Raw genomic sequence first — 27,521 nt, 5'->3', positions numbered from 1 at the left:
TACTGAAGCGAGATGCATGGATGAGTAAACTAAAAAAAGGAAGAAGCATATTACAACAGTCTCTTAATATGCAATATGATGTAATTATCCAATAAATATCATTGCTTCTCATCCAGTATAAAATTTTAATTATAAATATATTGCACAAACTTAGTATAGAAGATATCATCCAAGTGTGCTTCTAACAACAAATATTGAGTTGAAATGTCCTGAACCACTTTGATTATACCATAGCCTAGCCATATTGGCTTTCGACAGAACCGAATTTTGGGTCTTAGTATTGCAATAGTCCATCCAATTACTCCAGCAAAAGTTGCCAAGGTTAATTATCTGGTTCAGGAATTGAAAACTAATAATGTATCATATATATGAGAGGACAATCCATAAGGACTTGAAGACAAAATTTTCAATACAAATATGTGATTTTGGGTTAATATCACTGCCATATGTAGTTTTATTTACAGCTCATGTTACTAAGAAGGAGCAAGGGATGGCACATTTGGGCTGCTATTAGTATCCTTGACACCCAAAGATGAGGAGGCAGCAAAAACAACCCTACAGACCTAAAGTTAATGTATAATTTGTATAGAACATTTGATATCACAAGGGCAGTGCCTCGTTTGACGGAGCCAGCAACATTCCTTCTGCCAGTGATTAATGTTGGGGCACTCATGCTGTGCTAATGCTATATGTCATTGGCTGGTGGTTGCCTCCGATGTTTCATCAAAATTTAACCATTGGAAAAAAATTCTTAGGGGATTAGTAGCTTGATCCAAGTTCTCCAGTCATTCCATCTGAGAATAAAAGGTTAGATAACTCTTGGATCTCAGTTTGGTTGCTGCAAAAAACAATGGTAGCATTTATAAGAATCCAAAAGTATTTCCATTACAAGTAACCTTTCAACTAAAAAGAAAACAATATTGACAAAGAAAAATAAAAAGAATAAAAGGAACAAGGTCATTTCAATCCTCTATTCATGCATGCAAGTTTCTATGTCAACCTTATAGAATTACTCAGTAAATGTAGGTATATGTTACTATATTTCATCCTCGGTTTATATAGGTAAAAAATTCATTACAATAAGAAGGCAACATAATGAGTTGAATGTTTAGGTTTTCAAGAGACTTCAAACCTCAGATTGATTCTGAACATCAGAAGATTTTACTGTAGAAACATCTCAGCAGGCTGGGAAAAGGTGTATTATAGCAACTGCCCTGGATCTAAAGTCTTAACTTTACATGGATTCTATTACTAAGAGCACTACCAAAGACACTCATATAATAGCTTAGATCTACAATCTCCAAATGTTTGGTGTTTTTTTAAGAATAAAAGGCTCAGTCAATGAAGTGCATAACAAAATAGATTACATACTAAAGACAAGTCTCAAGGCGTTCCAAGATCATCATTAAACTTAGCACTAACAAATGGTCACCATTTGAAATTTAACTGAGAAAAGACAGATAACTGAGAGAAATATAAGCCAAAAAGAAGCCTATTTGCAATACTTGTCATGTTAGATAGGACACTAATTCTGTTAAAACAGCCTCTGTACATAAAGTTTCTTGTTTTTCAATAAAATTAATTATTTGTTGAAAAAAAAAAGTCAAGCTCAATTACACCCTGCCAAATTCTTCTGCAAGGTACAAGGAAATCACATCAAATTCTACAAAGTACATTTATGGAAAGACACTCTGAAGTCAGAAGTTAAGAGGAAAAAAAAAAAAAAGGGGGGGGGGGGGGAGCGGGGTTGGCAGACATTCTTATTAGATAACACAAATTTTAAATTTATGGTAGGCTGCTTATGTAGCATATAGCAAAATTTGAAAGGTAACAAGGTTGAAGCCTCAACCCCCCCACCCCCCCTTTCTTTACTAGTATTTCCAGCAGGCTCCAATCAACAAAAAGGTACACTTTACGTTCAAAGGCTACAAGAAGCATGCAAGAGAGAAATCAGTTCTTAACCAATGTACTAGAAAATTTTACCTGGGGATATAAATGCTCATCAAACATATTAACAACACTAGACCCAGATGTGGAAGCCCAACCATGATGAGTAGTCTCATACCCTGGTCTAGAAGTTCCAAAATTTCCACTAACATGATATTCCAAAGGGTCTTCTTGTTGGTTCATCTGTGCTGCTGGTTGGAATTTAGTATCATTCAGCAAATTGACATTGTATGGGAGGTAAGGATATTGCCCACCCAGTTGTAGCCTCAGAGGGGCATTTCTAGTTAACTGATTCAGCAAGCCATGTTCTTGCCCAGAATTAGGAATCTCTGAATTTTTACCCGTGCCAAAGTAACCAGAATAACTCCCAAGGGAGGAACTTGCAGAGCACTCCACATCTCTATAAAAAAAGACAGATTAATCTAATGAGTTAGTTGACTACACTTATTGGTTATTAAGGCATCAGTCATGAATTCTTCCATGAAATATCATCATACATTGTGTTGAAACTTTCACCCTATCATATGCTAAGAAAAATTATGTCTAGTTTGCAGAATGCTTCTCATGAAATTATATCTCATCCAAAAATGAGACATGACCTCCTCTCTTTTTTAGCTGCTTAAGAGAAAGAATAACCATTTCATACATAAATCTGGATGGAGTAGCATGAAGAATGCTTTTTAGGAGAACACTCACCTATGGGGAAGCAAGTTTGGGTCCTCGGGAAATATTATTTGCCGGCTGTCATTATTAGGAAGCCACGATAAAGGTTGGAGCTGTTGTTCAGCACCTATTCTGAAGGGCATATGCATCCCATTTTGGAACTGCAAGAAAAAGCTGTTTAGATTACAGATTATGACCATACCAAGGAAACACATCAGGAAATATTCACACCAGTTAAAATCATTCTTTACCTGACTACTGCATTCTAATGACATAAGTTGCTGCTTTTGTAGATTTTCCTGCTAGAAAAAGGTAAAGGGATTAATGTCTATAGAACTGTTGATAATAAAAAAGAGGTATTGTGGCACGTTAATGGCTATGACTGGCTCTTGTTACTTGGCTCCTCCTTAATTGAAGTCATGCACACTCTCTAGCCTCTAGATGTGGCATTATATCATTTTTCTTATCCTTTTCAGCACTTTCCTAAGTAGTAAAAAATTTATTTAGGGTACCAAGTCCTTCATGTTACTCCTTGGGTCCTTTCTTCCATCCAAATTAGACAAGAAATAAACAAGACATTCTTCTCATTACTCATGTTTGATAATATTGTAGATGTAGATGGTCCAACTCATGTATATACTCTTATAAATATGGTTTCAGCACAAATTATAACCAAATAAAATTTAAATTACATTTTCTTTTAGGAAATTTACAAATTACCTCCGTGTGGTTTAGAGGTTTTTCAAATTGCCCTCTTGAATTTTTAAAACTTCACTCCACCTTCCTGTGCTTTAGACTAAATTGTAACATTGTATTTCTCATCTACATTAACATGAAAATGGCAAAAATGCCCCTTGCTTTTATTTAATTGACAATTCATGGGTGTCTTAATGTTAATGGGTTCAAGCCATGTGGTTGGGGTGATTTTGGAAGCCATGGTGTATTGGTCGTGAGTTCTTTGGGCTGCATGATGGGTTTGGGTAGATTTCATCATTGCTGGTTGTATTGAAATTGGAAAAGGGTTTGGGTGGGGGTGTTTGCAAATGAGTTTCAGGGATGGTGGGGTATGGGTACAATGTTTGGAAATGAATTTTGATTTTTCTAAATTTCTATTGCAGGGAAGAAGTAACTTGGGGAATGAGGTATTTTGTCATTTTTTTTCATTCACAATTTGGATGGAAAATATGGTATTGCAACTTGCAATTAGTCTAATCCACAAGAAGGTATTCTGTAGGCTTCAAAAGTCAGGGAAGTAATGTGTAGGACCATAAACCACAGGATGGTAATTTGTAATTTTCCCCTTGTCATAACCAAGACATCGCAAAAGCAATTAGTTAATTTCAAGAATTTTGAGCAAAATTGGTCTATGTAATACCAAGCATTTGAAGAGTATGATCTCAACATACCACAAATTAAAGAAAATTTCCTCAACTGACACCAGCAAGAGGAATAAAAGGCATACCTTATGTGTTCGAATTTGGTTAAGTGATTCCCTAAGTGAATCTTCCATTTGCCCCAAATGTTCTACACTGTTGATCTTATCAGGAGTAGTCCAATAGCTGCAGAAATAAAAATAAATGTGACCAATAGTTACAGTGTAAATTATAAAAATTAAAAAAAGAAAAAAAGAAAAAAAAACTGCTTAATTCTGTAAGCAAAAAATTTCAGGCATTCACCTGAGTCTTTTGTTTATTTCAGCAAGTTGAGTCTCTAATGACCTCGCTTGGTTAGTCAGATCCTAGCCAAACCAAATTAGGAAAATATAACATGTCAGCAGCATGAAAATTCATGAGCAAGAGTTCTAAATGATAATAAATAGCATTTTAATGTTTGATTTGCAGGCATACCTCAATTGTCTGGGTACTGAAACAAGAAGAAAAGAAAAAAGCAATTAATTTAATTTTACATTTCTGACAAAACAATGTAATATAATAAATTCTACTTGGAATAAATTTACTTCATCATTAAATACCTTGTACCAAGAAATTCTTGTATATTCACGTCATGGTCCAACTTCTTAAAAGTTTTCTTGAGTGCCTAAACTCTCAAAAAGAAAACAAAAAATTATGTAACAGAAAAGGGTGATGATATACATACACTAAATTCAAACAGGAATAAGTAGATAGGATATATATTTTTTATGGAGGATGGATTGTAAGACAGGACTTACTTCAAGGCTTTCCAACTTCCTGTTCCAGTTCAGCGAAAAGGGTTCAATCAGAATGTCATGTTTATATAGCTCAAGTGCATGAAATGAAATAATGTGACTTGTCTAGCGAGAAAAAATGAATGTACCTTTTTGCCCTTTCCTGTGGTGTTAGTTGTGCGAATTTTGCAATGACCTCTTCAATGCTACTAAACACACCCAAAACAGAAAAAGGAAAGACAAATCTTTAATCAAGAATTAGTAGTAGAAACAACAACAACAACAATGGTGATGATGATGATGATGATAGTAAGTATTTCTTTTATTATGCTGTAGACATACAATGACTTTTGATTAAACTTTCCCACATCGAGTAGATATTTAAGTAGTCTTAATTTATCCTTAAATACTTCCCTTTCTTTATCTAGTCTGATATTGACTGATAAAATTAAGCAATTTAGCAACCAACCTAATCTATTATAGTGAATCAATGAAGCCTCCTACGTTTCCTAGTTAAACAACTTATCTTTACTAGATTTGGATAGTTCACAGATTTAATGAGCAGAAGTTATACTAAGAACCACTGGTTGGTGCTATCTAATCGTTTAAATAGGCAACCAAGAAAACCCAACCTGAGGCAAGGCCATCAACTGATTCTGTAATATGTAAAAAAAATGGAAATATGAACAAAGATACCTGCGCATTCCCCTGCATACTGAAGGCTTGCCACTTGGTGAGAACATGAGAAGAACAATGTCTATGTCACATAGTATGGATAACTCATTAGCCTTTTTCATGATGCCATGCTTCCTTTTCGCATAGGTCGCTTGACGACCATTTGTATTCTCCAACCTCTTTATCTTTAGCTTTACCCTTCCCATTCTGCACAATACAATAGATTAATCCCCCTATAATTAGGGGTTAGTTTGGTTAAGCATTTTGGGAGCATTTTTAAAACTCAAAACTCTGTTTTGCAACCACAACTTCTCATAGCTTTTTTACAAAGCTCATTTACAAAGCTCATTTTAAACTCAAAACACAATTTTCCAATAACTTATTATACAAATTCATAAAACACTACCTAGAAAATCATCATGACTGTTGCTCATGGTACATTGTCATCCCCCAATTTCAACAACAAACTTCACACTTATACACTTTCAGCATCCATTAACAAAGCGTTAAACAACTTCACAAAAGAAAAAAAAAAAAAAAATATATATATATATATATATACACACACACACACACACACATTAAAAGAATTTCAAAAAGCCATAATTTTTACTAATTTTCTTCAAAACCCAATTAGCCAAATTCACTATTCTGCGGTTAACAATTCAAAAAGATTGAAACTTGCATAACCCCAGATAAAAAAGAACCAAAATTGACAAGACCCTTTTAAGCATTATAGCAAGAAATCATAACCAGAAAGGTTAAGATGTAAAAAAAACATATCTACTTTAACATTCAAAGTTTCAAACACCTTAGACATTAACATAGTTTGCAAGAAAAGAAAAAAAACAGAAAAGTACCCAGACGAGGAAGCTGAATCGATTTGCAAAATCCAAACGTCTGGAAATGTGGTGAAAGAGAGATTCGAATGCAAGAGAGAAAGTGAGAAAGAAAACAAACAAACAAACAATCAGAGAGAGAGAGAGAGATAAATGGGGTTTAGATATGTGTCAGCTTACATATAGGTTAAGCTAACACGACCGGGTGACCGGCAAAATCGGTCATAGCAGCAAGCGCGAGAATCGGGATCATCAGAAAAACCTTAAACCAACCAAACAAACTCAATCATTTTGTACCCTTCGCGCCATTTCACTGTACCTGAGAGGCACACAATTTTTGTGTGAACACACGTTGCACCTTTTTTTTTGTCTGTGGCTGAAAATTCGGTTTTTCTTGTTTTGGAATGGAAAGTCCTATTTTGCCCATGTTTTTATTTTATTTTATTTTATCAAATTTGGAAATGGCTAAAATGGGTTATGGTTGTCATTTGAAGAAAAGAAAGAGAGACAATTGAAGGTTTTGGATTGTTTTGCTAGTTAGAGGTGGTAATGGAATGGATTAATCCGAAACCACCTCATGATCCTAGCCTTCACTTTAAACTTTAGTAGCCATTTAAACTCTTCTCTTTTTTCTTGGTTGATAATTTGACAGTTAAAAACATTAGAAGGTTCCAATTTGTTGAACTACAAAACTCTTCATAGTTAACATTTAAGTTTAATGGTTCAAAAGGTTGCCAAACTGTCTAAATTTTAATTTTCCTTTTTTCCTCCCATAGAAAATCTTAGCATGGAAGGAACTTCTCCATTTGAAATTTTTCATAGTTCAGATTAACTATTGTAAATCTAAAAATGTATTCAATGCGAAGTAAATTTAAATTCTATAACATTTATACATCATCAATTTAAAACAATAAGCGTAAAGTGGAAAGGATTTCTTGTTATCACTATGTATACATAAGTAAGCCATAAAAAGGAAGTATAAGTGAAAACTCTTGCGACTTGTTTGTTAAAAATTATGAAATTATTTTATTTTTTTGGAATAGATTTTTTTTCCAACTAGTTTCAACAAAATTTCTTCCAACTCAATAAGTGTTAAATGAGCATCTATATGAACTTATTTGAAATATTATATAATCTTTTTAATTGTCATGTGACTTATATATATAATTTAATGAGTTATATGATTCAAGTACATGCAAATGGCTACTAAGAGCCTTGTAACTCAATTAACATCTTTTATTGTTTATTGTTTTCTCTATTATATCTATTGAATTAAGCTATCACAAACGAACAAGTAGTTAATGGTTTTTCTGTTTTTTTGTTTTTGGGTATAGGTATACTCGAGTGGTGGAGGACAGTTCAACCCAAGATTTGTTGTTAGAAGCACATTGTGATGATATCTTATACACTAGTTTGTGTAACATATTGCCGCCAGTTCCAGCAGTGATCTCACTTGAACTTGAAGGTGGTCTAACAAATTTAAGTGAACCCTCAAAGACAAATTTCAGATGACCCATTGCTTTATTTAGTTGCATGATTGATGGAATCAGAGATTTGCAGGCAGATGACCCATTTCTTTATTTAGTGCACAAATGATTTTATTTTATTTTTTAAATTTTGTTATTCTCTTTTTAGCTATACAGAGTTGTTTTAGTTAGTGAAGTAGGTAATTTTCATGATCTATTATTATTTAGCTAGGTTCTAGAAACTTCAACTCGAGTTAAATAGATTATGTCTAAACTTGTGTAGCTTCAAAATATCAAGACATTGCATTGGAGACATTCAGATAGTTTTGAATTGACTTTTACTTAAATAACTTGACAAGTTTGTGAGGGAGTCAATAAGATTGTATATCTAGTGAGATTTCAATTACTTTTTTAGAATTCAGCACCAAAAAAAAAAAAATTACTTAAAAAAAAAAAAAGAGATCATGAGGAAGATAACAGCTAATAAGAACTTGACAAATTTAGACTACATCTAACAGCTTGTTTTCCTTGTAAACTTATGCTATGGCACCTAGCAAAAACGCTTACTCCCAATTTTGACAGTGTTACATAAGCTATTTCCCCCATCTCTTAGTTTTCTTCCATTTGCCTTAGGTCAAAATGAGCATGCTCCTCCACTTTCTCTTTTATCTCTATTTCATTACTGTCAAAATAACCTTATTAGGGAAAACAAAATATTTCTATTCTATTCTATCACCAACATAGCTTGCTTTTGCCTATGCAGATTTTTTTTTTTTTTTTATTGCACAAAAAAAAAGTACATTATACAAGTCTCAAGACATTGTCAGAAGTATGGAGAAAAAAAATAGACAATATCAAAAGATCGGAGAAAAAGATGTATTTAGTGTTACATTAAAATTTTAAATGGCATGACTATTAGAATATCCAATAAATAAATTGTAACCGTGAAATGGTCTATCTTCATTTTAAGGAACTCAAAACTTAACAAGATATATATCTCGATAGCATAAGTTTAGCATAAAAAATAGTCTATTTCCTACTTAAAAAAAAAAAAAAAAAAAAATCTATCTAGCAAATTTATCTTGTTAGGTTTAGCATAAACAAAATGATTTTAGAAAGGATGCTTCGCAAGTTAGCTAGATTGTTAACACATTTATTAGCTTCACATATACATGGTAGATAGAAACCTGCCAAGCTCTAGAGAAGATGTCTTCTTGTAAAAAAAAAATTAAAGCTTTAAGGGTCTGTTTGGATTAAGGGGGGAGGGAGGGAGAGTGGAAGGGAGTAGAGTAGAGTTGGCTAAAAATAAGCTAATTATGGGCCAACTTTACTCTACTCTCCCTCAATCCAAACAAGCCAGAAGTGAAAGAAATAATAGGTGAAATAGCAATTAATTAATAAATTACAACTTCTAGGCTTATTGTATGATACCCTATGTCCTACGCCAAAGAGAAACCCTCTCTAATTGTCCGTAGCTCAACAACCAAGCTGGTGGGAGATACCAATGTTTTTAGGGGAAAAATAAAACCCATTATTATCCAACTTCCATAATTATCAAAATTATGCCCATCCCAAATTGTCCCAGATGGCCACAAGAACTCCCATTTGTGTTTAATTTTTTTTTTTTTGAGGAAACATTTGTGTTTAATTTAAAAAACCCTTCTATATCCATTGGATAACTTTATTTATAGATTCACCATTGTTTAAAGGCACAAAAATAGTTTCTTAAAAAAAAAAAAGCACAATAATAGTATTCGATTGCACTGTGATTTATATAGGAAACACGTTGAGATATTTGAGTAACTTCTTGTTGGAAAAAAACTTGTTTTGAGCTATCCATAAGTGCCAAGTATCATTATAGTTATGCTATAAATAAAAACCTGGCGAAATAACCACACTTAAAGCAATTACATCAGCTTGGGCATAATTGTGCAAAATGGAAAAACTAACTACTTTTACACAATTTGAGCAAAAAAAACACCCACATCAGCTTGTGCATAATTGTGTATTTATGCACAATTGTTACAGTAATCGTGCATATATGCACGGTTACTGTAGCATGTGTATTTATTATTTTATTAATTTTCGTTCGCACCTTTTTTTTCTCTCTCTTCTCCGTGCACAACCAACAAACTCAGTTTTCCTCTCCTCATCTTCTTTTTCCTCAAATGCACACAAACAAACACACCCACACCCACACCCACACCCACACCCACACACAAACATATCCACATAGACAAATCAACACAGAGATACACAAACACACCCACACACAAACAAACTCACACGGACAAACCAACAGAGAGACAGATCGAAGCTCGTGGGTCTTGACCGGTGCTTGACTGGAGCTCGTCTTGATCGGTGCTTGTGGAACGATCGGAGCTCATGGGTCTTTTGCTTGAACAAAGCTTGACCGAGATGGGTCTTGCCTGATCGTAGCTAGGGAGATCTGACCGAGAGGGAGAGTTGATCTGTGTTGGTATAGAGATGGGTAGAGAGATGGGACTTGCTAGAGATCGGTGCTTGTTTGGAGATTGGGTCTTGTTTGAGGAGTGAAGCTATCTATGGAGATCTGACTGGGTATAGAGATGGATGGAGATGGGTATAGTGAGAGAGCAACAAATCAGAAAATGGATAGAGAAAGAGAGAGGGCGCGCGTATATAAAGTGGTAGTTGAGAGAAATAATAAAAAAATTTGAGAAGAATGAATATTTTATTGAAATATCTTGTAAAATAGATAAACTGATGTGAATGTTTTGTAAAAATGATGGTGTAAAATAGAAAAAGTAGGTTTTAAGTGTAAAATAGACAGAATCTTATGCACAAACTGATGTAATTGCTCTTATGAGTCGACTTTGGTAAGCAACCTAGGGGCGGTGCCATGTATAATCGAGGATGGTCCTATGACCACTCTCAACTTGGAAAAAAAAATTGTATACCTTGAAAAAAAATGAAACTCTAAATTAATATGAGTTGTTGACCACCCTAAAAAAAAAAAAAAAAAAACTTGATTATCCTAAAAAAACTTGAACATTCTAAATAAAAACTTCAGCATTAACGTTTTCTGGAAAATAGTTCATTTTTTAGAGAGCATTTTTCTGGAAAACTATCTCATTTTCTGGTGTTTGGTAACAACCTTGAAAATGGGCTTGAGAACGTTTTCTGATGTTTGATATTCACAATTTTTATAACATTTCTTGTATAATTTAAAACATGTATAATATGTGTATTGTGTAAACCCACCTAATGTAATCAATATAAATAAATAATAAAAAAACTAAGAGTGAATTTGGTTTTTAAACTAAAATTTTGACAACGAATACAATCAAAATTAGCTGTCCAATTTTTGTGATCTCAAATACTCATCTTGTTTATGTATATGAATAGTACTTTTGATAAGTAATGTAAGAAACTTTATTAGAAAAAAACCAACCAAGTACACTAGAAGTGTACTATAGTGGCACAAATCAACAACAATATATATAAACCATACTTCTCATAGTTCAAAATAACCATTATACCCATAAGTTCCATTTTAAATAGTTCAAAATGCCACATAGGCCAAATAGTTTGATAAATACCAAAAATTGTTATAGAATTGTTGACGGATCTATGAGGAAAAAAAAAAAAAAACCTTATTAAAAAATGATGTTATAGAGAGGAGAAGAAATAGGTAGAAAAAAGAGGAGGCATATAGAGAGAAAAATCTATGGGAAGAGAAGAGGCCAGAGGGGGTGATAGTGAGGGTGTGAGAAGAGAGAAAAAACAAAGTGAACGCTCTGTTTGTTTAGCTGGAAAACCTTCTGTAAAGATAGTTTTCCACATTTTCCAGTGTTTGGTAGCACAAAAAAAAAAAAAAAAAACTAGTCAATGGAAGACTATATTTAATCAACGGAAAACCCTAATAAAAATAAGTCTTATTTTCTATAGGTTGTTTTCCAAAAAAAAATTTTGGAAAACAATCTCTCTCTCACGCGTTGCATATCCTATAAATATTATCTTCATCTGTAACCATGGGAAACATAAATTTTTGGTGCCTTCTCTCTTATGGTAAGTGTAAGGACACAATTCTCTGGCGGCCCAATAAGGATGTTGGGCTCGCGCGTGAAAGATCCCTCACAATATGATTTGTAGAGAGTGGGCTTGAAAAGCTAGCCGTTGGACACGGGGCGGTGCCCGGTCCTGGTTTTAGAGGAATTCGTGGATGGGCCTCCTCGGAGGTGATCCGAGGACCATCGGGGTCTTACCCTGGTTACCCGACGATGGGTTTTTTTCTGTAATCTCAGGTGTTGTTGAGATGTTCTCACCCAGATCGTCTCCTTTTTCTTGGAGGTGGGATCGAGAGCCCCCTTTAGAGTTACTTACTTTCTTCTTTTATACTCGTCTGCGTTAACTGTCCTTCGTCCACGTGTAGGGTCAATCTTTACAAGACTGATATTTGTCCCATCAGTCTAATCCCAGAATTGTTGGGGATGGTTGATAAAGCTGCAGAGTACGGCTCTGTCACGTGTTGGGTCTTATCTGAAAGGGTAGTAAGGATAACTTCCCCAAGATATTTTGGATCTCCTTACAAATTCGTCCCTATACCAGTTTTACCCCTTTATTCTGGTGGGATTCAGGATCTGCCGAGGACTGAACTGTCCTCGGTTGCCTCCCAAAATTGTTTTGTGCTCTGTATTGTAGAGCTTGGGCCACAGTTCTCCTCGGCTCGGGCCTTTGGACTCTCTAAGGGCAAATGGGCATGGTCCATGAATTATTGGGCCCCACAATAGCCCCTCAAAACCCTTCTATCCGACTTCCGGGTTGGGAAGGAGGGTTTTGGCAAACCCGGGCCCTTAATGTGGCTTATTTAGTTCAACCCCGCATTTATGTGAGCGGTTTTCCACCTGTCCGGGAAGTTAGCCGGTTTTCAGGGGATTCCGTTTAATCTGCTCGTGATCTACTCCTGCCGCTTGGCTGTCCCAGATGCGCCCTTAATGAATCCCCTTTACGAGGCTCATTTATGTCCGGCGGCTCATTTGATAAGGTGGGGAAATGGAACGGACTCCTCTTTTTTCTTCAGATTCTTTAGGAAACTAGAATGCATTTAATACCCTCCGTTTTGCCCTTCCTATAAGAAGGCAAGTAGGAGGCCATCACTTTCGTGCAGACCCCTTTCCTTCCTTCTGAGATCTGAAACTCGTAGCCTCCTTTAGCGTCTGCTTAGCCCGTTTGTTATACACCATATCAGTATACGCCTACCATAACGAATGATGAAGGAGCTATGCCCCTCCTCAAAACACCATGTTCTGATAAAGCTTGTAATGGCTCGATCAGGGCAAGGGTGGCGCAGACTTAAGATCTGTCCCGCCTCTCTTTCAGCCAAAATCCGAAGCAGGGGCTCGTCACGTCGAATTCTCGGCGTGACTGAGTCGAGAACACCCAATATCAGTACTACCCGGCTCCTCACGAGCGTACCTAACATGGCACCAGTGTGTTAGGAGTCATGGCTGAGGCAGGGGCGAAGTGCTTCTGCTTCTCCCTCTCTTTGCTCACTGGTGCCCTCCTCCGCCTTCCTCTTATAGTCTTCCCAGCACCGGTTCCGCCCTGGTGCTGTCCTTCTCCCTCTTTTGCTCCTTTCTTTGTCTCTTCATCTCTCCCCCTCTTCTTCTCCTCCTTCTCTTACTCATGTCCTCCATCTTCTTCATTGATTTCTTCCTTACTATTTCCTTCTTCTTCATTCTTTTTTTTTTGAAGCGAGTTCTTCTCTTAGTATGAGCAACAATGAGGCAGAGATTGGAGAGACTTTGAAGACAAGTTTAAAAGGCGCTTAACCGTTTGCTTATCTGTACTGTGGATGTTAGTGCTGCTTCGGCAGCCCCTCTTTTGTATAAGCTTGTTGAAGCCCCTTTTTGTACATTGTAATAATTTTTCATATTAATAAAAATTGTTTCTATTTCATTTTGCATGTTTTGTCTCTGTTTTATAAATTTGCAAGCGCCGCTCGGCACAATAATATAGCATCTAGATCAATGTCAACCAAGACCAAAATACTTGATAATAAAAAAGATGTCGCCATAACTCTAATAAAAATGCTTGGCATAATAAGGCCGACCAGTGAAAAGTAATAATTACCTCCTTGGCTTGGGTCCGAGGACCGTGCAAGGCCTTGGTTATGTCCAGAACTCGTAATAATAATAATTTTTTGTACTTGGTTTCCCCATAGGCTTGAGTCCGAGGACCATGCAAGGCCTTGGTTCTGTCCAAAACTTGTAATAATAATAATTTTTTGTACTTGGTTTCCCCATAGGCTTGAGTCCGAGGACCATGCAAGGCCTTGGTTCTGTCCAAAACTTGTAATAATAATAATTTTTTGTACTTGGTTTCCCCATAGGCTTGAGTCCGAGGACCGTACAAGGCCTTGGTTCTGTCCAAAACTTGTAATAATAATAATTTTTTGTACTTGGTTTCCCCATAGGCTTGGGTCCGAGGACCGTGCAAGGCCTTGGTTCTGTCCCTGGGCCCCTATGCTGTACGGGCCTGGGCCGCGAATTTACTAGGCCCACAAATTAAGAGGCATTTCCGTACTCTTGGGTCACGCGGTACTTTTTGATGTCCCAGTGTTCAAGGTGCGCCTTCTCGAGGATCTTCAAATCCTACGGCTGAGGATGAAGTTGGAAATTGAGCCAAGTCCGCTTCATCCGTAGCGTTCCTTGGGAACTTGCATGAATTAAATGCCACCAGTTCACTTCGGGGTACAAATAGGATAGGGGATCACTTCACTTGCACATGAACTCCCCTGTTCCCTTCAGAACCATATTTCTTCCATACCCACTATCTCTCTTTCTAGTGCCACTGTCTCAAAGCAAGATGTTAGAGGCGTGGATGGGGATGAAAGGTCTCCGCACGCTTCAGAGGCACCGAACCCTCAAGGTGATACGGTATGGACAAGGATGGCACAGATTCAAGCCAGTCCTCCGTCTTGACGGGAGAAAGATGGTATTCCTTCCTCTTTTAGTCAAAATCCGAAGCAGGTTCTGGTCATGCCAGATTTTTGGTATGTCAGAAGAAGGAATTTCCGCCATCAGCGCCGTCTGCCTTGTAGCAGGCAAATTTTTGCGGGGGCTCCCCAACTTCTGGCTCCCTGCACCTTTTCTGTAGATGGTGTTAGCCTGAGGTCATGTTCCCTGCACCTTTTCTTCACCGGTGCAGGCCCCAAGTTGGGTTCTTTGGCTGCCTGAGTTATGGGCATGTAGAAGCGTCAAGGAATAGTTTCCTTAGACGACATCTTGGAACAGTAGCCAACCTCTCATCTGCGCCTTTTTTCTTCGGCTTTTCTTCAATCTATTGTATTTTTTCTCTTTTCACTTGCATAGTTAGTTGTAATGTAAGCTTGTTTTAGCTTTTCACTGTACACTGTATTGTTTCTTTGTCTTAATAAAAGATAAGTTTATTTCTTTTATACATGCTTTTCTTCTCTGCAACAACTACTTTGCGCATGAATATTAAATGTAAGCTTGCCCTTAATGATATTCCTACCAGTTTAAACTCACAAATATTATCAAGTATAACAAAGGTAAGCCTCAATAAATTAAATTCTTGGAACTAACCGGGATAACCGCTGAGTGTTGCGCGATGCAGTCTAGACCAACGTCTGAGAACGATAAACTCGAAATAATTCGTCCGAGACTGCGGCCGAGTAGCGAGGGACCTTGATTGTGTTTTTTGGGCAATATATTGCACTATATCACATCGATCCCTTTGGTGTTGGGGATCCGAGGGTAGATTGGGGGATCCGTGCAGTTTTAGGGATCATCCCTACTGTTAACGGGGAGTTCCCTTCGGATGGATTTAAATGTTCACGTAACAGTTTTTCTTTTATGTACTTAGTTTCCCCATAGGCTTGAGTCCGAGGACCATGCAAGGCCTTGGTTCTGTCCAAAACTTATAAGATTTCTTTTTTGTACTTGGTTTCCCCATAGGCTTGAGTTCGAGGACCATGCAAGGCCTTGGTTCTGTCCCAAAACTTATAAGATTTTCTTTTTTGTACTTGGTTTCCCCATAGGCTTGAGTCCGAGGACCATGCAAGGCCTTGGTTCTGTCCAAAACTTATAAGATTTCTTTTTTGTACTTGGTTTCCCCATAGGCTTGAGTCCGAGGACCATGCAAGGCCTTGGTTCTGTCCAAAACTTATAAGATTTCTTTTTTGTACTTGGTTTCCCCATAGGCTTGAGTCCGAGGACCATGCAAGGCCTTGGTTCTGTCCAAAACTTGTAAAATTTCTTTTATTCGGTTTACTTTTTGACCATAAGCCCCTATACCAGGGCGGGGAAAGTTGGCTTGAGGCCGGAAGCCCCTAGAGATGCCCGCGCCCTTGGCACTGTAAGGCGTAGCCCCTAGCAGAAGCTTATGCCGGAGCAACAACTGCATGTCGCCGGAGTCGGAGGAAGCCCCAGGAATTTCTGCTTACTAGAGAGCTGACTCCGCCGCCACCTGCGCCAACACGCAAGCTTTCCCACAGACGGCGCCAATTGTAAGGACACAATTCTCTGGCGGCCCAATAAGGATGTTGGGCTCGTGCGTGAAAGATCCCTCACAATATGATTTGTAGAGAGTGGGCTTGAAAAGCTAGCCGTTGGACACGGGGCGGTGCCCGGTCCTGGTTTTAGAGGAATTCGTGGATGGGCCTCCTCGGAGGTGATCCGAGGACCATCGGGGTCTTACCCCGGTTACCCGACGATGGGTTTTTTTCTGTAATCTCAGGTGTTGTTGAGATATTCTCACCCAGATCGTCTCCTTTTTCTTGGAGGTGGGATCGAGAGCCCCTTTTAGAGTTACTTACTTTCTTCTTTTATACTCGTCTGCGTTAACTGTCCTTCATCCACGTGTAGGGTCAATCTTTACAAGACTGATATTTGTCTCATCAGTCTAATCCCAGAATTGTTGGGGATGGTTGATAAAGCTGCAGAGTACGGCTCTGTCACGTGTTGGGTCTTATCTGAAAGGGTAGTAAGGATAACTTCCCCAAGATATTTTGGATCTCCTTACAAATTCGTCCCTATACCAGTTTTACCCCTTTATTCCGGTGGGATTCAGGATCTGCCGAGGATTGAACTGTCCTCGGCTGCCTCCCAAAATTGTTTTGTGCTCTGTATTGTAGAGCTTGGGCCACAGTTCTCCTCGGCTCGGGCCTTTGGACTCTCTAAGGGCAAATGGGCCTGGTCCATGAATTATTGGGCCCCACAATAAGCTTTCTCACTTTTTTTCTCTCTTCCCTTTGCTTTTTCTATCTTCCCTTTGCAGCGATAATTATTTCATTCCTCTCTACCAAAATCCCAATTCTTTGCTTTGAATTTCAAGCTTGATTTTTCTTTTTCTCTAAGAATTTTTGGGTTTGATGGATTCCAGGCAGAAGTTACTTCTTTTTTGTACATAAAGTACAAAATAAATAAATAAAAGAAGAAGAAGAAGAAAGAATGAATGAAGTAAAAGATGAAAATTTTAAACATAGTACCTATATGGCTCTAAATTGCTTTTACATGGACAATTTTTACCATGAACTAATAATATTATTATATAATGAATAATAATTGTTTAGGAGAATTGCATTTGTTGGCAGATAATATGCAGTGATGATATAATATGCAAATACATTTTGTAAATACATAATTTAGAGTAATATTGAAGACTTGTGGTTAATCATAGTAGACAATTTATATACCAACAAAAAGAGTAGACAATTAAAAGTTATTGTTATTTATACTTATTGAAAATGTATTCCCCTGTCAAAATATATATATATATAGAGAGAGAGAGAGAGAGAGAGAGAGAGAGAGAGAGAGAGAGAGAGAGAAATGATTGATATATATGTGTGTGTACGTATATACGTACATACATTATTGTCCATATATATGAGCAAGATGAGTGATAGAGATCATGAAAATTTGGCAACTAATTAATTTTGATTGTATCTATTGTCAAAATTTTAGTACGAAAACCAAATTCATTCTTGGTTTGTTTATTTATAATGATTGCATTAGTTGGTTTACATAATACACATGTTTTAAATTATATAGGAAATATTTTAAAAAAAATTTCATACCAAACACTAGAAAACATTTTCAAGGTCGTTACCAAACATTGGAAAATGAAACAGTTTTCTAGAAAATGCTCTTTGGAAAATAAATCATTTTTCAGAAAACGTTAATACTGAAACAAACAGAGCGGAAGAGAAGAAATGAGAGAGTTTATTGTGAGAAAGACTGAATGAGCGAAAGAAAATATTGTTTCCTGAGTCAGAAGAGGATAACATTTATAGGAATTGTGCACCGCATGAGAGAGAGATTGTTTTCCAATTTTTTTTTTTTTTTGGAAAACAATCTATAGAAAATAAGCCTTATTTTTATAAGAGTTTTCTGTTGACCAAAAATAGTGTTTCGTTGACCAATTTTTTTTTTATGTTATCAAACACTGGAAAACTATCTTTATAGAAGGTTTTCCAGCAAAACAAACAGAGTGTAAAAATAACTCACTCATTTTTGGTATCTCCCATCCAATCACCATTGGGGAAGACTCCCTCTTGTTTGGGTTGGTTGCAAACTGACCCTTATGCTATCAATAAGAGCCTTGAGCTTTGAGATTTGTCCAAATTCACCCCTCGACCTTAATTTTGTTAACTATATATACATTTTGGCGGTTTTAAATATATATATATATATATATATATGTTTATTTGACATATAATGGTCATGTGTCGAGCACATTAAATAGATGGGTTCAACAAAGAACCTCTTGGTATTTTTAAGACCTCCAAGATTTGAGTCCCCCTCCCATTATAATTACTGAATATATAATAATAATAATAATAGTTTGCTACTCAACAATACAAAATTGATAGAACATGGGATTAGTTTGCTACTCAATCAAACCTTAGGGTCTTTTTGCATTTTAGATAAATGAGAGAGAGAGAGAGGGGAAAGTAGCAGCAGCCATGTCCTTGATGTGTTTCAAAAGAGCTTGGCAATATTTACACCCACCTCCTTTTGTCTACCCTCAACAAAGGCACATTCCACCAACACTTTCTCCATCACAATAATCCATGATTCATTCTCTCTAGGATCCCCCACCCCACTCTTCACACTCCCTTCCCATCCCATGCGTCTCACTTCTTCCCAATACCTCAACCCCTTGTTCTGCTTTCATGGCCTTAACTATAAAACCCCCTATTCTCACCTATAACCCCCACCACTCAACAAACTCTCACTCTTCCTCTTGATCCTCCACTCCCTGCTACAACTGCAACTACTTGGCTCAACCATTAGAATTTGTCTTATAGTATTGCACAAAAATAATACTGTAATAAAAAACTAAGGCCTCTTACCAATTAGAATTTAAAAAATAAAAAAAAATCTTTTCTTGACCGATAGAATGCCTTGTCTATCTCTCTTGCAAAGTAAAAATTTTAATTAAAGTCCAAAAATTTAATAAATAAAAAAATATTTTAAAAAATATTATACTCTTTTCAAATGTTCAACATTTTATTAATATATTTTACTATGTTTGTGGTAGTTTAAAAGTGTAAAATTTTCAATCTCCTAAAAATTTTATTCTTCCTTTCTTTCTCTATCAAAATGGATTAATCCAAAACAACCTCATGATCCTAGCCTTCACTTTAAACTTTAGCAACCATTTAAACTTTTTTTTTCTTGGTTGATAATTTGACAGTTAAAAATACTAAAAGGTGCCAACCCGCTCAACTATAAGATTTTTCATAGTTATCATTTAAGTTTAATGGTTCAAAAAGCTGCCAAACAGCCTAAGTCTTAATTGTATTCTTTTTTTCCTCCCATAGGAAATCTTAGCATATAAGGAATTTCTCCATTTGAAAATTTTCATAGTTCAAATTAAATATTGTAAATCTAAAAATATATTTAGTACAAAGTAAATTAAAATTTTATAACATTTATACACCATCAATTAAGAATAATAAATTTTAGCCATGAAATGAAATGGATCATGTTCCCTTGTTAGCACTATGCATACACAAGTACGCCATAAAAAGGTAGTAGAAGTGAAATCCATTGCAAATGATCACATAGATATTGTGGCTTGCGACTTGTTTGTTAAAAATTAATACTGTATAAAATTGGTTTATTTTTTGGAAATTTTTTTTCCAACTAGTTTCAACAAAATTTCTTCCAACTCAATACATGTTAAATGAGCATCTATATGTACTTATTTGAAATATTATATATTATATAATTTATTTAATTGTCATGTAACTTGTTTAAATATTTCAATAAGTCATATGATTCAAGTACAAGCAAATGACTACTAAGAACTTTAGACATTTTCTAATATTTATTGTTTTCTCTATTGTATCTATTGAATTATCCACGCAAAAAATACATACTGTACAAAATACAAGAGACAGCCTTCTGAGCTACCTCATTATAGGTTGGATTCCTCCAATGCATTTTGGAAGAAAACTTTGTTTTATTATGGTAGTTTATGTATGGCTTTTAAAGTTTCACATTTTTTTTTTTTTAAGTACAATATACTTTTATTCACCTTATATATATATATATATATATATATTTTTTTTTTTTTTGTGGAGAAACTATTCGCCTTATATTTTAAGGCAAATAACTAATAAACTCAAGCTATTCAAACGAACATGTAGTGAATAGGGTTTTTTTTTTTTTAAATTTTTTTTAATTTTTGTTTTAGGTGTAGGTACACCCAAGTGGTTGAGGACATTTCAACCCGAGATTTGTTGTTAGAAGCACATTGTGATGATATCTTATACACTAAGTTTGTATAACATATTGCCGCTAGTTCCAACAGTGATCTCACTTGAACTTGATCAAGGTGGTCTAACAAATTTAAGTGAACCCTCAAAGACAAATTTCAGATGACCCATTGCTTTATTTAGTTGCATGATTGATGGAATCAGAGATTTGCAGGCAGATGACCCATTTCTTTATTTAGTGCATAAATGATTTTATTTTATATTTTAAATTTTGTTATTCTCTTTTTAGCTATACAAAGTTTTAGTTAGTGAAGTAGGTAATCTTCATGATCTATTATTATTTAGCTAGGTTCTAGAAACTTGAACTCGAGTTAAATAGATTATGTCCAAACTTGTGTAGCTTCAAAATATCAAGACATTGCATTGGAGACATTCAGATAGTTTTGAATTGACTTTTACTTAAATAACTTGACAAGTTTGTGAGGGAGTCAATAAGATAGCATATCTAGTGAGATTTCAATTATTTTTTTTAAATTTAGCACCAAAAAAAAAAAAATTACTTAAAAAAGAAGAAGAAGAGATCATGAGGAAGATTTAGACTACATCTAACATGTTATGGCACCTAGCAAATACTCTTACTCCCAATTTTGACAGTGTTACATAAGCTATTTCCCCCATCTCTTAGTTATCTTCCATTTGCCTTATGTCAAAATGAGCATGCTCCTCCACTTTCTCTTTTATCTCTATTTCATTACTGTCAAAATAACCTTATTAGGGATAACAAAATATTTCCATTCTATTCCATCACTAACATAGCCTGCTTTGCCTATGCAGATTTTTTTTTTTTTTTTAATTGCATTAAAAAAGTACAATTTACAAGTCTCAAGACATTGTCAAAAGTATGGAGAAAAGAAAAAAAAAAGACAATATCAAAAGATGGGAGAAAAAGATTGCTTTAACTTTAAAATGGAATGCAAATTTAAAGATGTATTTAGTGCTACATTAAAATTTTAAATGGCATGACTATTGGAATATCCAATAAATAAATTGTAACCATGAAATGGTCTATCTTTATTTTAAGGAACTCAAAACTTAACAAGATATATATCTCCATTTTAAGGAACCTAAAAAATGGTCTCTATATATATATATATATATATATATATATATCTAGCAAATATATCTTGTTAGGTTTAGTATAAACAAAATTATTTTAGAAAGAATACTTCGCAAGTTAGCTAGATTGTCGACACATTTATTAGCTTCACATATAGATGCCAGATAGACACCTGCCAAGCACTCGAGAGGATGTCTTATTGCAATAAATAAATAAAAAAAAGGCTTCAAGGGAAGAAACAATATGTGAAATAGCAATTAATTAATAAATTACAACTTCTAGGCTTATAGTTTTTACCCAAAAAAAAAAAAAAACCTTTATCCAACTTCCATAATCATCAAAATTATGTCTTTCCCAAATTGTCCCAGATGGCCACGAGAACTCTCATTTGTGTTTAATTTTAAAAACCTTTCTATATCCATTGGATAACTTTATATATAGATTCACCATTGTTTTTTTATTTTATTTTATTTTTTATACAATATAAAAATTATATTCTAGTCTAATCTAAGTGTATATGTGTGTGAAACTCCCTCCTGAAAACTTAAACATTGGCCATTGTCTCCCACACCCCATAAGCATTTATACTTGTGGAGTGGTCACTGCACCAAAGGTGTGTGGTGGTTAGATTCAGCATTGTTAAAGGCACAAAAATAGTTTCTCAAAAAAAGAAAAAAAAAAAGAAAAAGAAAAGAAAAGCACAATAATAGTATTCAATTGCACAGTGATTTATATAGTAAACACGTTGAGATATTTGAGTAACTTCTTGTTGGAAAAAAAAAAAAAAAAAACTTTGTTTTGAGCTATCCATAAATGCCAAGTGTTATTATAGCAGTTATGCTAAATAAAAACCCGGCGAAATAATCACACTTATGGGTTGACTTTGGTAAGCAACCTAGGAGTTTGCATTAGGTTGAATGAAGATACCTCAAACTTTGACTCAAACCAACTCATACTCACTCATATTTGGTATCTCCCATCCAATCCCCATTGGGAAAAGACTCCCACTCATTTGGGTTAGTTGCAAACTAACCCTTATGCTATCAATTTTGAAGAGCTTGAGGTTTGAGAATTGTCCAAATTCATCCCTCGACCTCAATTTTGTTAACTATATATATTTGACATTTTTTTTAAAATTTTTTTCATAAATATATATTTGACATATAATGGTCATGTGTTAAGCACATATTATATTAGAACAAATTTAATAATAAAATAGTCACATGCATACTATGTGAACATTTTATGTTAGTTATATTATAGTTAACAAAATTAGATAGATGGGTTCAACCAAGAACCTCTTGGTGTTTTCAAGACCTCCAAGGTTTGGGTCTTCCTTCCCATTGTAGTTACTGATAGATTCAGTAATACAAAATTGATAGAACATGAGATTAGTTCGCAACTCACTCAAATCTCAGAGAGAGAGAGCAGCAGTAGCATCCGTGTCCTTGGTAACTTTCAGAAGAGCTTGACAATATTTGCACCCACCTCCTTTTGTCTGCCCTCAACAAAAACACCCACCAACACTTTTTCACCATCACAATCATCCATGATTCATTCTCTCTAGGATCCCCCACCCCACTCTTCACGCTCCATTCCCATCCCATGCGTCTCCCTTTTTCCCAATATCTCAACCCCTTGTTTTGCTTTCACGGCCCTAACTATCAAACCCCCTATTCTCACCTATAACCGCACCACTCAACAAACTCTCAATCTTGCTCTTGATCCTCCACTCCTTGCTGCAACTGCAACTGCAACTACTAGGTGCGATGCGGTGTAGTTTTTTGTGATTTTCTGAAAATATAACCACAAACTGCACCGCACTTGCAGTTGCGGTGCAAATTTTGCAATGGGTTTAGGTGCGGTTAGAGCAATTTTTTGTATAGCCCTAGTAATAAGACATTTTATATTTGCATCTGGCCCCAAAATGTGTCGAGTTGGTCCTAGACTAAGCTTTATTTTATAGGACAAAGTGAGGTTTGAAAAAAATCTGCTTAAAATTGAATTTCAATAGAAATAACACCATTTAAAATTTACAAATTTTTAAAACTTTTTATTTTATATTTAAAATATTCTAAACATATGAAAAAATTTCATAGCAATATGACCATATTTTGCATGAATTTTATTTAACATGTCAAAATCATAGTTAATATTTCATGATTTTGGCATGATCATAGTGGTATTAGTAAAAATAAACCAATTCAACCGAGGTTAAAGTTGTTAAAAAGAAAAAGAAAAGAAAAATAAATATCAAATTGATAATTTTGCAAAGAAGTGTTCAATGAGTATCACCGTTGAGATATTGGAAGAAACTAATAACTCCTTATTAAAGGCCTCACTTTAAATTGCCGCCTTAGGTGACAAAATGTATTGAGCCGGCCCTAATCAAAACCCATATTGTGCATGGTTTTAAACCCTGCACTGTAATGGTGGGGAAAGTGTGTGTATCCTATGTTGGTTCTTTGTTTGAATTATTGAGTAGTTGCCTTGTGTTGCACCAAAGAGGGAATATTCTTAAAATAGGAAGTAAAATAAGAAATGATGCTGAAATGAGGAATTAACAGCAAACGTCCGTTTTTTTAGCTTTTGACTTATTTGTGGACTGACGTAGACAAAGGGACTACAAAATCATATTTAAAACTTCTATGGAGATCTAGTAGCACTTGGGTTTTGAGGGTTTAGGATTAGGTTTTGGTGGAGAAAAAGCTAGAAAATAATAGAAATTATAAGGTTTCTTAAAGGAATAAACAGTAATAAGGTTTGAGAATGAAACAAAGTTAATAATACAACGAAGGAAAAGACAACTTTCCAAGTATCACACTTAGGTTAATCGGAATCATACCTCGGAAATGTTTGCTACCTTCAAAACTTCCTCAAAATCAGAAACTTTAATATTCAATAAAAAGCATTACAACCCTTTAAATAGAAATTTAATACCTATTTCTAGTTGAAATATGATTTTTTAAAACCTAGTAAGACTTGGACTTGGACTTCCTAGGTTTACTATTAAGCCCAAACTAAATAAGTAAACTTAAATAAAACTATTAAGAAAAGAAAACCATTGGACTATTGTATAGAACATCCTACAAAACAGAAAATTACTAAATTAGCGTTGATACTTAAATAATATTGGTTTTGGCACTCATTTTCGAGTTTTGAAGTGTCAAACTAAGAACCTTGGTTTCTTGAAATGCATTTTAACACTTAAATAATATTGGTTTCTTGAATGCTGGTAATTGCATGTCCACATTTATTTTTTGCACCAGAGAAATAGAGTCGGCTCTTAATATTGTAAATTTAGTTCACAATCTTCAATCTGGTGTCTACGATTTTTCAATACATATTGAAATGTGACCTTTAAAGAAAAGAGATGACTACCAAACTCACATAATTGTGTGTCCTTAACAACTGCTAATACATTCGTGATTCAATCTTTTTTTTTTTTTTAATCATAGTGATATACAATTTAAACATGTGCACTTTTGAGAGTAAAATAACTAAATCTCTAAACCCTAAACCCTAATCCCTAAACTTGATTCAACCTTTTTATTTTTTATTTTTTATCATAGTGATACAATTTAAACGTATGCACTTTTGAGAGTAAAATAACTAAATCCCGGCTTGTTGAATGGGGATAACCTTCCTAATAACTAGTTTAGGAAGAGGAAAATCAATGGAATGGAAAGGAATAAAAATATCATTTTAGAATGTTTAAGTGGGAGGGAATGAAATGCATAGGAGGGAACACTCATTCCTTTTTATTTTCTCAAAACTTCAAATTTTCATTTCTCCAAAAATTAGGAGGAATTGAAGGGAATGAAATTAGATTTAATGAATTTTTTTACTAAAACTCCCAAAATATCCCTATATATTTAGCCATTTATTTTAAAATAGAGGTCTAATAGTAATATTATCAAAAATTGATTTCATTCATTTTCCTCTACATTACTTCCAAACAATGTTACTTACCTTCCATCTCTACCTATACAAAAAAAAAAACCAATTTTTATTTTGGTCTGATGATAAAGAGCACAATCATCAGAAGCGAACGCCATAGGTTGAAATTCTATAAAAATTGCATCTAAAAAAAAAAAAAATCCAAACAAGATTACTTAATTTCATTTTATTCACTTTTTTTTTTCCATTCAATTCCATTATTTAAATACATTCAATTTAATTCCGCTCATTTTCATTCCATTTTATTCCCTTATGAACTTCCAAATATTAGAAAAAAATAATTTTAAAGTATAACATTTTCATCCCATCTACATTTCTCCATAAAAATGAATCTTACATCAGTATCTACACAGCTCTCCAAAAATTAATAATTAAAAAAAACACACACACAAATCCGGTATTCATAAAAATGAATCTTACAACAGCATACGTACCAGTTCTCTAAAAAATCATTTAAGAAAAAAAAAAAAAAAGGAAAGAAAGAAATGAATCTTACAACTGTATCTATACAACTCTACTCAAGCCTGTAAATCAAATGCTGTCTCTCAACCTACGACCCAAAATTTCCAAAGCTGGACTTTTAAAAACTCCATTTTAGAATCAATTGGGCTTTACAGCTTACTTTCATACCCCGTTCCCTTCTTTTCTCTCCCAATTTTCCTCCAAACTTTCCCAAAGATCCATTTCCAACCATTTATCTTCAACACCAATTGTCTGAAAAAGCAGCCCACACTTGATTCAAATAACAAACATAATCAATAAAAAAAAATCTGAAAAACAATGGACTCAGAACCAATCACTTTTAGTAACAGAAGGTACATATTGCAGCACTGTCTTCCATCTTTGATATAGCTGAATGGTCCAGATATTTCGCAATGTTTAGAATTTTCAAATTCCTCGTAAACGTACTACTTTGAAATCTCATAATAAAATTACAAAAAACCCTTAAGTAATTTGTAGTAAACAGTTCACCAAAACTGTGTATTTCAGAGCATTCGTATCAGCTCGTTCAAAGGCTATTCAAACGACTAAACCACCCAAGGTCAAGTTTGATCAATTTTGACGTTCTAAATTATTAAAAAAAAACAAAAACAAAAACAAAAAAAACGCAGGTTGGTGAAGTGTTGGATGTGAGAAAATCTCACTTGACAAAACCCAATCCATCCATTATATAATATACATGGCATTTTTTTACACCTAGGTGCTTCCTATTGACCATTGAAATTACCTTCTCCCACCCTATTTGATGGCTTCTGTCTCTTTCAATTTGTGTATGTTTGAGACAATTGGTGGTTGACTGCATTGTTTGTTGATCAAGGATTTAGGTTTTGGTTTTATAAGGTTTTTTTTTTTTTTTTTAATTGTTTTATTTGTAATTTCATATTTTATTTGATGTGATTTAAAAAATGAAAACATTACTAAGCCTAAAAAAAGAAACTTAAAACAAAAGGAAGGCCCAAAAACTCTCAAATGCAAGTCATTTTGTTTAAAATATGAGCCCAATTCCCTATCAAGATTGGTTTTTTCTAAGCATGCAACCCAACCCAATGACTTGGGTGGATCTTTGTGAAACCATTCATGCCTAATTTTGTATTAGGCCCTCAGCAACTTAAAGCATAAGCTATCTCTCTTGGTCAATCAAAAAAAAAAAAAAAAAGCTATATCTCTTGGAAGCAATCATCCAAGCAAGCTTGGCTAACAGAGTGTTATTGAAACCTTCAGCTTTTCTAGAGCCTATACCTCCTGTGCATTTGGGATGACACAGTTTTTCCCATGATCTCTATTCTCTAGGCAAGAAATCTGCCTTCTGGTTCCTTAGACTTCCACCAGAATCTCCTAGACAAAGCATCAAGCTTGTCACAAACTTTAGTTTTTCCCATGATCTCTATTCTCCAGGCAAGAAATTTGCCTTCTGGTTCCTTAGACTTCAACAAAAATCTTCTAGACAGAGCATCAAGCTTGTCACAAACTTTGTTTA

General features: G+C 34.8%; 1 protein-coding gene across 10 annotated transcripts; it reads right to left on the bottom strand.

Annotated features, from left to right (window-relative positions):
• Positions 1–313: 313 nt before the first annotated feature.
• Positions 314–6,621, bottom strand: LOC115978727 (agamous-like MADS-box protein AGL30). 10 transcript variants are annotated; one of them, XM_031100581.1, is made up of 12 exons: positions 6,451–6,621; positions 5,453–5,638; positions 4,906–4,965; positions 4,781–4,799; positions 4,583–4,647; positions 4,458–4,473; positions 4,287–4,348; positions 4,073–4,169; positions 2,862–2,909; positions 2,644–2,771; positions 1,984–2,347; positions 314–838 (listed from the first exon to the last, which is right to left on the bottom strand). In XM_031100581.1, exons 2-12 carry the CDS (start codon positions 5,635–5,637, stop codon positions 827–829), a joined length of 1,056 nt encoding a protein of 351 aa, XP_030956441.1. In that variant the 5' UTR covers position 5,638; positions 6,451–6,621; the 3' UTR covers positions 314–826. The 10 variants fall into 10 exon arrangements, with proteins under 10 accessions (XP_030956441.1, XP_030956437.1, XP_030956434.1 ...); XM_031100577.1 differs by having other exon boundaries at positions 2,862–2,912; positions 6,451–6,615; XM_031100574.1 differs by having other exon boundaries at positions 2,862–2,912; positions 5,453–5,664; positions 6,451–6,614.
• Between the last annotated feature and the right edge of the window lie 20,900 nt (positions 6,622–27,521).

Source organism: Quercus lobata, chromosome 3 (assembly GCF_001633185.2).
Source record: "Quercus lobata isolate SW786 chromosome 3, ValleyOak3.0 Primary Assembly, whole genome shotgun sequence".
Taxonomy (NCBI): Eukaryota; Viridiplantae; Streptophyta; class Magnoliopsida; order Fagales; family Fagaceae; genus Quercus; species Quercus lobata.
Note: the sequence above shows the minus strand (reverse complement) of the source record. Positions and strands in the feature narration are given on the sequence as shown.